Raw genomic sequence first — 12,029 nt, 5'->3', positions numbered from 1 at the left:
GAATAGTTAATCGGTGGTTCTTAAGTTAGAAACTTTGGTGTTACAATGTTCTCTATATTTAACAGTAAACCATTACTGTGGGGCACACACTTATTCCTGACTACAGATACCTGAAGGGATAAGTTCAAAAGCAGATGCACACAATCATTTATGTAGCTACTCCACCCTCAGGTAGGTGGAGCATGAATCTCCTATTTTAAGTGTAAGGAACACATAGTGACATCCTTCCAAATAGTGAAGTATGAAGAGGGAGGTGGTAACTTTATAATGGAGAAACCCGACAAACGCTCCTTCAGCCAGCTGAATACATTTACCATCGAAGTGCTAAAACATGGTATGATGTACTGGGAATGTCAGTTTACAGCTGCTGTCCTCACAGAACTCCATACTACCATGCAATAATGAGAAGAAACATCAAGCAAAGTCCAATAGAGAGGCTGTCTACAAAATACTTGACCATTTAAGGCTAAATCAGGATCAACAAAGCAGTCCTTAACTGTCAGAGTCAACAACAACCAAGAGAGAGAAAGAAGAGAAGAAAGAAAAAAAGAAAAGTCTGAGAAACTGTCAGTAACCCAGAGGAGCCTGAGGGGACAAGACAAATGTAATATGGACGCCTAAATGTGACTCTGGTCAGATAAACTAAGGTGAAGATTAAGGAAATATGAATAAAGCATAAAGTATGATTAATTAATTAAGCTAATTAATAATACTGTATCACAACAGGCATAGAGGCGCACATCTTTAATCTTGGGAGCATTGGGAGGTAGAAGCAGGTGGATCTCTGTGAGTTAAAGGCGAGCCTGGCCTACAAAGTGAGTTTCTGAACAGCCAAGGTTGTTGTTACACAGAGAAACCCTGCCTCAAAAAGAAATTAATAGAAAAAGAGGAGTGCTCGAGGATGCATCTGTCCCAAATATGAACATAACGAATATGTAATTTTTATGTTAGAATAGTCACTTGGGAGATTCATGATTTGTATAAAAATATGTCTCATTTCCAGAATTACTGACATCAGTCAAAAGTAGATGTCAAGAATAAAGAAAATCAACATAGATTTCACAAGTGCACCCACCTCATGTAGCTTTCCCATACACTAAATAAGAATTAAACTTTTTTTTTCTAGTTTTGCTGAGCATGATGCCACACACCTTTAATTCCAGCACTCAGAAGGCAGAGGCAAGCGGACCTCTGTGAGGCCAGTCAAGGATACACAGAGAGACCCTGTCTCAAAAATAAATAAAACATATAAAGTACAAAGCTCACTTTAAAAGAGTATGCACAATACAAGCCACAATTTTTTAATTGTGTATATATGAGAGGGATGGGGGTATGTATAGGTGAACGCAAGTGTCCATGGAGTCCAGAAGACGTCATTGGATCGCCTGGAGCTGGAGTTAGAGGCTGTTGCAAGCTGCCCAACAGGGTACTGGAACGAGGGCCCTCTAGAAAAGCAGATAAACTCTTAACCACTGAGCTATCTCTCCTGCCCCACTATTCTGTTTTCAAGACTCTTCTCATAGGAGTCGAACTTTAACACATAAAGTCTGTAAGAATCAGTTGCAACAGGTGGGGAGTTAACACATTGAACATTTGGAAAATGCCTTGATTAAATCTGAAATGAGGGGTGGCTCAGCAGTAGAGAGCATCAGCTGCTGTTCTAGACGACCCATGTTTGATTCCCAGCATCCAAATGCCAGCTGGCAACCATCTTTAACTCCAGCTCCAGAACCAACGCCCTTTGCTGGCCTCGGTGGGCAGTGCATGCCTATAGGGCACAGGCAGACAGACGTGCAAGCAAAACACTCATACACAGTTTTAACAGTTGAGAGTAAACCATGAGTCTAGACGTAGTAACTGACAATGGGTGGATCTGACTCATTGGATCACATTTCATGCTTGTGCTATATAGATCAAATTAACAGTGACTAAAAACGAAATGACTGACAAAGGCTGCTCCTGGACCAACTGAGACAGTCCAAATACTGACTTGGCTCAAAGAAAATAAAACTGAAAACCCTTGATCTCACCTCCAAGAACCATACTGCACCCTATCTGAACCTTGGGCTCTCTACCTACCAACCTACTCAAAACCACTACTGAGGATGGTGCCCTACTGCTAAGAAATAAACAACACACGGGGCCTTTCGGGTCACCTAAATAGTAGTCAAGATGGGACCACGCACGGTGCGGTTGACAATCAGCTCAGTGAAGGTCCTGGGTTTGGTCCCAGCGTGGGGCTGGTGAGTGGACCTTTGAAAGACTGTTTCGTACCTGCCTGATATAGACTTATCTTACACCAGCTGAGGAAAAGATCATATGCTCTTGTCCTTCGATGGGGCCCATTTTCTAAAGCAAAGTTACTTCCGAGTCAATTTGCATAAGGGGGTGTCCCTCTACATCATCTCGCACCCTCAGCTGAAAACTAAAGGTTCAGCTTGTCTCCACGTGGGAAGGTCTGGGAGCACCCTTTCCAGGCACTGAATGCTCTTCGAGATCTTGGTTTTGTGTGACGCTTTGACTGATCCGGCAACGCCAGTATTATGTCAGACCAGGGAGTTCCCGAGCTGGGCCCTCGCTCTTAGGAAAGTCTCACAAACTTCTCCCTTCTTCAGCTCCCCAGGCGATGGCACCCTCGGGCTGTTCGGGGCCAGCACGGTCCTAGGGACCCACTGTGTTCTCCCGTCGGTTTCTTCAACCCCTCGTCTGAGGAAATCTTGAGCTCCTTTCTTTTACCTACTCTTCACACGGCCGTGCCGAGGAAGAGCTAGGGCGCAGGAACACAGCACCCTAATACAGGTGCTAAACGCGCGGCAGCGACAGCGCTATGCGACTGCGCAGGCGCTGGGAGGCGGGGCTCCCCTTCCGCGCGCTCGCCCCGCCCCTCGCGCCGAGCCGGAACACGCATGCGCTCTCGGGCGCAGCCGCCCCCGTGGTAGCCACGGACCGGTAGGAGGAAATGCCCTCGGCGGTTTGCTTCGCTCTGTAGAGGAGCGATGGGGGGGCGTTGGGCCCGGCCTGAGGTAGGAGGGAGCCCAGCTGTCGCCGCTAGTGCCTGAGCCGTGATGCCCGCGTGGGCCCTGTTCTCCGCGGTGCTCTGGTCTCTCGTAGGAGGTGGGGCTTGGCCCGCAGGCTCCTCCCCTACGTCCCACCTCTTCCGCGCCTCCCCTCGCCTGCTCCCTGCGGAACCCGGGGTCCTCTAAACACTAATAAGTCAGAGGTTTTCTTTCCTCCGCAGTTGGAACGCAACGTTCTTCCTTATTCAGTAAGAAAGGCTTTGTGTACGGCACGATAGAACAGCCAGGTAATGAGTGCCTCTTCCCACGCAAGGCCTGTCCCCAGAGCCGGGGGTGCCCTGCACCTGCGTAGGTTCTGCCCTGGAGGGGAAAGGGAGCGAGCCGGTGTGACGTCTGCTCTGAGTTCTGCAGTTCTGGGAGTTTGCAACATTTCGTCCTCAAAGCAACGCTAGTCTTACGTCCCTGTCTTCGTCGCAGTTCTAGGGATCTGATGCCACCTCTCTTCCAAATATTCCTGCGTTGTATTGGGATAGCCACTTAGCAGGGTGGACGTCCTTCTGCAAGACTTTTCTCTCAAGCTCCCACTCCAATGTTACCCTCTGTAGTTTAACTTTCCTACACTCTTCAGGAAAAATTAGTGAGCCAGCTATTTTGAGATAACTTTGAGCCACTTCACTGTGTTGTGTATAGACCATTTCCACATTGAAGGCCTTTCCCTTCCCTACACCGCAACTACACCACCGAATAGTACGATAGCCTTTATAGATTCAGACCCTGAAATATCTTGAGATCACGTACTGTCGCAGCTTCCACCAACTGAGTCAGTGGAGATCTCGACAGAACACCTTCCTAGTCATGGAACAACAGGAAGCGCAAGTGAAATACCAAGTTTTCAATTTTGAAATAGTTTGTCAGTCAAGCTCATGTCCTCTGAACATTAACTCCACAATCCCTTCAAACAATTATTGGACCTATTTATGAAATGTGTACGTTGTAAGGCACTTACGTTTTAATGGACTATTGCAGAATATATAAATATATACTGTTTATATATTTATATGTAAATTTATATTATAAATAATATACATAATTTATCTATCCCGACAAGGTACAATTTAAAGGCTTACTATGAGAAGCAAAAATGACTTCATTCTGAATAACAACTAGCATCCGACATGTTCTGACCACTTTTTAAGTACTGAAATCCAGAAAGAATTAATTGGTATTATTAGGACAAATAAATAGGAGTGTGTTTCTTTCTTTTGTGGTATAATATAGTTACTGTAAAAATTTATTTTGTCACAGTGAAAATATACGTAAAGTTACATCATAATAGCCCTATCCTTATTTGTATGGATGTTAATCGTGCTAATAAAGAAATAGTGGACCCCGCCTACCTATGGAATGGGCCAAATGAAAACACATTACAAGGTAAATTATTTTAATATATTTTAATGATGTGAACATTGTTTTTAAAAGTGCTGTCATTGTTGAAAAGAACAAATTCACAACATTTACCAAATTTATTTTATTTTTATGTGTATTTTTTTTTTGCTTGCATGTATGTATGTACTCTCGGAGAAGAGGGTATTGGATCCCATGGAACTAAAGTTTACTAATGGTTGTGAACCACCATGTAGATGGCTGGGAATAGAAGCCAGGTCCTCTGAAACAAATGCTCCTAAACACTGGACAATCTTTCCAGCCCCAATAAATTTAATTTTAACTATAATTAAATTTGCTCAACATTTAGATGAGTTGTAATTTTTTTGACTCTATGACTTAAGTTCTTCCTATGCAAAAACTAAAGTAGATCCAAAGGATGGCACAGGCCTGTGAGCGAAACACTCAAGAGGTTGCGACAGGAGGATTACAAGTTTAAAGGTAGCCTGAGCTAACCAAAGAGATAGGTTTTTTTATTATTTTTTTTCCTAGTGCTTGGAATTGAGTCCAGAGTCAGCCTCTTAGGCACTCTTCCACTGGGCTGGCCTGCTATGCTCAGGCGGTTATTTTGTTCCCTACTTCCCAAAGCTTTTCAACAGTTTTCATAAGCACTAACGTTTACCCATGAAACGCCAATGATGTGAGAGATTCAGTATGTAATTTTTCATGTTAGAAGAATACCTTAGGATATCAGCATTATTCATTTGTCTTATGTAAATATATATGTATACATACATATATAAATTATGAATTACTGACATGAATCTGTCAAAACTAGATACCAAGAAATAAATTAACAAAGATTTCAAAAGAGTATCCAGCGTATGTAACTTTTCCATAGAGTAATATGACAATTAAAGTTTTTTTCTTCTGGGTTACTGGGCGTGGTGCTACACTCCCTTAATTCCAGCACTCAGAAGGCAGAGGCAGGCAGATCTCTGAGTTCAAGGTCAGTCAGGGGCTGTACAGTGAGACCCTGTCTTAATTTTTTATTGGGCTCTTGAAGTTGAAATAGTTTTATTTTTTGGCATGTTTGTTTATAGCCCTGAGTTTACTGAATAATGATTAAGTTACCTGTTAAGTAACCAAGTAATTTCCTCTTTCTGATTAGGGAATCGCCAAATAAATATAACAAACACAGGAAAATTGGTGGTGAAAGATTTTATAGAGTCATTATCTGGACTTTACACGTGTACTCTTTCCTATAAGGACTATCAAAGCAGAAACCCAGGAGGAAACCACAATAAAGAAGAGATATGACTTTATGATCTTTGGTAATATTTAATTATAATATAATATGATAATTATATAAGCACATGAGCTCTCTCCTCAGTTCCCCAGAAACATTCTTACATTTTAAGATTTATTATGTATATGTGTATGTGTGGGTTATGTGCCTGTGAGTGCAGGGACCGGCAGAGCCCCGGAGAGAGCATGTGACGGCATGGAGATGGAATGATAAGCAGGTGGGAGCCACCTGACGGGTGCTGGCACCTCAGCTCTCACCTATTGAGCTGTGTCTCCAGCGCCAATGTTTTCTTGATACTGTTAACTTCCCCGCGTTGCCACCCCACAGAGGCCAGGTCTTCTAAGTAGGTAGATATCAGATGACAGACTTTTTTCATTAAAATTATTAATTATATGTATTTCGTGAAGGGGCGCGGTGTGATCGGTAATAAAAGATCCGTCAGACTAGTTTAATACAAAATATACAGCTTTAATAAACAGAGGGAAGACTTACACCAGAATCCCAACGATCCGTCCGGACACAGGAGCCAGGCGAGAGAGATAGGGGAAGCACACTTGCCAGGTTTATTGGTAAACTTTTGCCTAAGGGCGACACGCCCCACGAACAGAATGTGATTGGCTGAACTCCCCTATCAATTTCGTAAACAGACTTATGGAGTATTCTATTAGCTAAGTAAAATTTCTAAGCTGACTTGAAAGATTAATGATGTTTGATATTACATGTTTTTGAAATTTTTTTAATAGCAGAGATTAACACAAGGCACAATTGTTTCCTTTTTCCAAAGCCTATCGGGAACCTGATTATTCTTATCACATGGCTGTGCGTTTTACCACAAAATCTTGTGTAGGAAGATACAATGACCTGCTCTTTAGAGTGCTGAAGAAAATCCTGGATAACTTAATCTCTGATTTGCTGTGCCATGTCATAGAACCATCATACAAGTGCCATTCTGTTAAAATTCCAGAGGGTGACTTCGTGTATGAGCTATTCATAGCCTTTCAAGGTGAAACAATTTTACAATGTTGATTTTATAACTTTAGTCGAAAACCATGATAGATTGTAAAATTAACTGTCATGTAAATGTGAGAGGTCTCATAAATGACAGGTTTGAAATGTTTGCTAATCACTAATACACACTAATGGCTGGTTGTGCTTTAAACATCAGCAGACTAGCTCTTTGCCTCCAAATACAATATTTATTGTTTGAAGTCAGTATCATTTTATTAACATAACCTTTAACTATGCAATTTTAGGAAAGACGTTTTATTGTTTTTTTATTCTTGATGACTTGAGAGGGAATACCCAAACCCAATCTATTTCCATTCTCATCTTGTAGTTACTTCCTCTAGCCCCCAGATGGAGTAAAGTCACAGTGCATGCTATTCAAACTATGTGCCTAACCTTACTATTCTGGTTAGAGCTGGCTTAACCGTACATATGTCTGCATACCAACCAAAGCATGTGGGGCTTTACTGGAGTGTGCGACACTCTTTAGAAGCTGGTGTGTACCTGTCCTGTTTTCCTCTCCAGTGAATCCTTTTGCACCAGGCTGGAAAAGTGTGTGCAACAACTCTTCCGACTGTGAAGATGCCACTAACCGTAACATCCTCAAGGTGAGCCCACATCCTGACGGGAAAGCCCTTGAGTGACCTAGAAAGATTTTGGTAAATGCTTTGTCTTATTAGTAGGAGTTCAAGGCCAGTCTGGGCTACATGAAAACCTATGTCAAAAGAAAAAAAATTCTTAAAGAATCCATCTCAGGATGTCCTCTGACTTCCACATGCAAACCATAGTATGCATGCACCCACATATGTATTTGTGATACTCATGCACACACGATATATGTATGCATATACACACACACACATGAAATACAACACTACTGCTCAAGTTTTTTAGTTGGTTGGTTAGTTTTTCAAGACAAGGTTTCTCTGTGGCTTTGGAGCCTGTCCTGGAACTAGCTCTTGTAGACCAGGCTGGCCTCAAACTCACAGAGACCCGCCTGCCTCTGCCTCCCGAGTGCCGGGATTAAAGGTGTGCACCACCACCGCCCAGCTAGCTTTTTTGTTTGTTTGTTTTGTTTTGTTTTTCGAGACAGGTTTCTCTGTAGCTTTGGAGCCTGGAACATTCTCTGTAGACCAGGCTGTCATCAAATTCACAGAGATCTGCCTGCCTCTGCCTCCCGAGTGCTGGGATTAAAGGCGTTGCCTGCTCAAGTTTTTAAAAGAATGATTAAAGTTTATTCCTTCTAAATTTTTAAAATCATATTTGTGACCCAGTGGTGGTAGTAGGACTTGCAGGTAGTAAGCCTGCAAGATGTAGGACTCTCAGCTACTTCTCCGGCACCATGTCTGCCTACATGCCACCATGTCCCACCGTAGTGATAATGTATTGAACCTCTGGAACTGTAAGGAAGTCATCCCAATTAAATGTCTTCTTTTCTAAGGATTGCTGTGGTCATGGTTTCCCTTCACAGCAATAGAAACCCTAACTAAAACAGTACCTCTGGAATATTAGATAGATCCCCAGGCTCATATTATTATGTGTTTCATTTATACCAGAAAGGTGACTCCCTGGTCTTTATTTTCTAAATAGTTAAGCATCAGCTTGAAGGAAAACCTCACAATCCGGTTACCATAGGTTAAATCTGTGGTGCTTCCAAAGTCACATTTATAGGAAATGCAGTAGTCATTCTCTCCACTGCTGGCTCCAGAGACTGCGGGAATAGTCAGAAAAATATCTTCAAGCCAGGCTGGGTGACGCACACTTTTAATCCCAGCACTCAGGAGGTAGAGGCAGGCGGTCTGCAGAGTTGAGTTCCAGGACAGCCAGGGCTACACAGGGAAGCCTTGTCTTGAAAAACAAGAACAGCCAAAAAGTGTCTTCACTCTGTTGTGTTCCCGAGTCTGTACCTATAGTGTGATGGTGTCTAAGTCCTCCTCAGTTAGGCTTAGTTATTATTACAGCGTGTCTCAGAGCCAGAATCACACAATCAGTTGTAATGCTAGTTAAAGCCTTGATTTCTATTTTGCTTTGATCTTTTAAAGTTTTATTTGAGTATTTTGTGTACATTAGTTTTGGCCTGCATGTAAGTCTGTGTGTCATATACATGCCTAATGCCTGAGAAGGCCAGAAAAAGTCATAGGATCATCTGGAATTGGAGTTACAGGCAGTTGTGAACTGCCATGTGGGTGCCACAAATTGAACCTATCTCCTCTGGAAAAGCATACCCTTAACTGCCGAGCCATCTCTCCATCTTGACTTTTTGTTTTTTTAATGATGTACAAAAGTTAGAGGTCATGTTTAATTTATGAACGAAAAAAACTGTTATAAACAAATCAAAGCAAGCTTGTATGTGTGCATGCGTGTGTGTGTGCGTGTGCATGTGTATAGGTCCATGGGGTGTGTGTAGGCTACAGTTCCACTTTTCAGGTGTCAATCTCAGGAACACTCTCTCCTCCTTTAAGACAGGGTCTCTTCTTGGTTAGGCTAGACTGTCTGTCTAGCACACCCCAAGAATTCTCCTGCCTCCACCTCCCCAGCACTGGGATTACAGGCAAGGGAAGTGCTTGGCCACTTGAGCCATTCCTAAAACAAGTTTTTATAACTGTTTTCCTTAACCACTTCCTGTATAAATTAACAGTAATTAGTGAAGTCAAAGCAAGACTCACTCTAGGTTTTAACATAGATGTTTCAGGATTTCATTTAATGCATGAGCAAGAAATATTTCTGCTACATTTTATGGCCTGTGATTCATGAGGACTTTGATTATTGAATTAGTAATTCTAGTTTTCTCTGGTATTTCTAAATCTCAGGCAAGAGATCGGATAGAAGAGTTTTTCCGGAGCCAGGCATACATTTTGCACCATCATGTTAATAAAACTATACCAGCGATGCACTTCGTGGACCACAGTTTTCAAGTAGTGCGCATAGATAACTGTCGGCCAGGCTTTGGGAAGAACGAAGGTCTGCACACCAACTGTGCTAGCTGTTGCGGTAATTATACAATATAAATTCCTAAATGTCTGTGTGTTCCAGAGAAAGATGGACAACCCACCTAGGGTTATTGAACCGGATCTTCTCATTGATCCTTTCGTAGAAAAGAGAAGTAAAAAACCTTGAAAGCCCATCTTTCTAAATCCCAATGCATATTTTTTGTACTGTTCTCTCTTAGATTGCAAAGCATTTCCATAGTGTTCTGACATACAATACAGTTCTGTGCAGGACAACCGAATGGTCCCGCCTGGGAAGCACAGAGCTAGGACACGAGGTACAAACTGCAGGCAGGCACTTATAAATGCGGCACAGAGACGGCGAAGACTGATAGAAGGGAAAACACAGTATTTATAGACTCTTGCCTGTAACAGGCTTTCTCAGACCACCAGCCCCCAAATGATGACACGGAGACTTATCGTTAGTTATGAGAGCTCAGCCTTATCTGATGCTCGTCCCACGACCTCTTATAGCTTATTATAACCTTCATCTATATATAGATGAAGATAATCTCTTCATCTATGTTTTGCTTTTTACCTTTCTTTCATTCTGTATGTCCTGCTCCATGTCTGACTGGCTGGTGACTGCCCAGCTGACTGGCCCCAGGCGTCTTCTTTCTCCCTCGGTGTCTTCTTTTATTCTCTCCAGAGCCTAGATTCCTCCTCCTACTTATTCTCTCTGCCCACCAACTCCACCTATCCCTCTACTGCCTAGCTATTGACCATTCAGCTTTTTATTAGACCAATCAGATGCCTTAGACAGGCAGAGCAACACAGCTGTACATTGTTAGACAAATGCAACATAAACAAGTGTAACACACCTTTACATAGTTAAAATAACATTCTGCAGCATAAACAAGTGTAACACACCTTTACATAGTTAAAGTAACATTCTGCAGTATAAACAAGTGTAACACATCTTTACATAGTTAAAGTAACATTCTGCAACACTCCCATTTTAAGATTATCACATTACAAAATTTGAGGTAATCTTCACAACTTAATTGGCTAAATAGGTATAGGTATCCTATATAAAAAGATGTAATATTGAAGATGCTTTTGTATTGTTGATTTGTGAACTATAGTGACTAACAGACAGCCTGCATTTTCTCTTGCAGTGGTCTGTAGTCCTGGTACGTTCAGTCCTGATGCCGATGTCACCTGTCAGATGTGTGTTTCTGTCCATAGCTACGGAGCTAAGTCTTGCCCATAAACTTCAAGCCCAGAGACGAAAGTGTGGTTACTTGCCTCTAAAGGTGGAGACAGATTTGTTCCCATCTGAGAGCATCGTAGACGCCTCCAGTACGATCAGTAAGAGCAAGACTCTGGGAACATGCGTTTAGAACAGCAGAAGAGAGCTGACATGGCACCGCTAAGAAGGGTTTAATTCAGAACCGGCTGTGTGCGAGGGGAAGTTAGTGTTAGTGGATGCTTGAAATGAAATGTGTTCTGTTGTCTATAAACTCAAACGTGCTTTGTACCTGGGATTAAGGTCAAAAAGAGAAGTGAAGTATAATAAAAAATTTCTATTTTCCATATATTAATTTGTTTGAAATTACTTCTATCAAGACATGCATAATACATTTTTTAATTTTGTTTTTTAATGTCAGGCAGTGATGGTGCATGTCTTTAATCCCAGCACTCTGGAGGCAGAGGCAGGTGGATCTGTGAGTTAAAGGCCAGCCTGGAATACAGAGCTGGTTCCAGGATGGGCCAGGGCTACACAGAGAAACCCTGTTTTGAAACCCCTCCCAAAAAAGTTTTTAGGCTTATTTTATTTTATGTGTATGGTTGTTTTTCCAACATGTATATTGTGCAACACATATGTGCTTGGTACCTTCAGAGACCAAAGGCAGTAGAGCCCCCAGAACTGGATACAGAACATTGTGAATCCTCTTGTGGGTCCTGGGAATCAAACCCAGGTTCTCGGGAAGATTGCCAGTGCTCTTAACTCCTGAGCCATCTCTCCAATACCCATTAGTACTTTTGAACTCGGAACTAAACAAGTTACTTTAGTCCCTTGGCTTTTATTTATTTAGTTAGTTGGTTTTTTTTTTTCAAGACAGGGTTTCTCTGTAGCTTTGGAGCCTGTACTGGAACTCACTCTGTAGACCAGGCGGGCCTCAAACTCACGGAGATCCTCCTGCCTCTGCCTCCCAAGTGCTGGGATTAAAGGCATGCGCCACCACCACCCGGCTTTTTATTTATTTTTGAGACTGGGTTACTCTGTGTAGTTTTGGAACCTGTTCTGAAACTCTCTCTGTAAACCAGGCTGGCCTCGAACTCACAGAGATCTGCCTGCCTCTGCCTCCCAAATTGATTTTAATT

At 42.3% G+C, this 12,029-nt stretch overlaps 1 protein-coding gene across 1 annotated transcript; it reads left to right on the top strand.

The window, feature by feature from the left end:
• Positions 1 to 2,956: 2,956 nt before the first annotated feature.
• Zpbp2 (zona pellucida binding protein 2) lies at positions 2,957 to 11,239 on the top strand. Its single transcript, XM_048450793.2, is given in 9 exon segments — positions 2,957 to 3,114; positions 3,239 to 3,304; positions 4,323 to 4,448; positions 5,572 to 5,669; positions 5,671 to 5,734; positions 6,494 to 6,712; positions 7,240 to 7,322; positions 9,525 to 9,705; positions 10,820 to 11,239. Coding segments are annotated over 9 exon segments (981 nt in total). The 5' UTR covers positions 2,957 to 3,065; the 3' UTR covers positions 10,915 to 11,239.
• The last annotated feature ends 790 nt before the right edge of the window (positions 11,240 to 12,029 follow it).

Source organism: Myodes glareolus, chromosome 9 (genome assembly GCF_982192425.1).
Source record: "Myodes glareolus chromosome 9, mMyoGla1.1, whole genome shotgun sequence".
NCBI lineage: Eukaryota > Metazoa > Chordata > Mammalia > Rodentia > Cricetidae > Myodes > Myodes glareolus.
The sequence above is the reverse complement of the archived record's forward strand: the minus strand, read 5'-3'. Positions and strand labels throughout refer to the sequence as shown.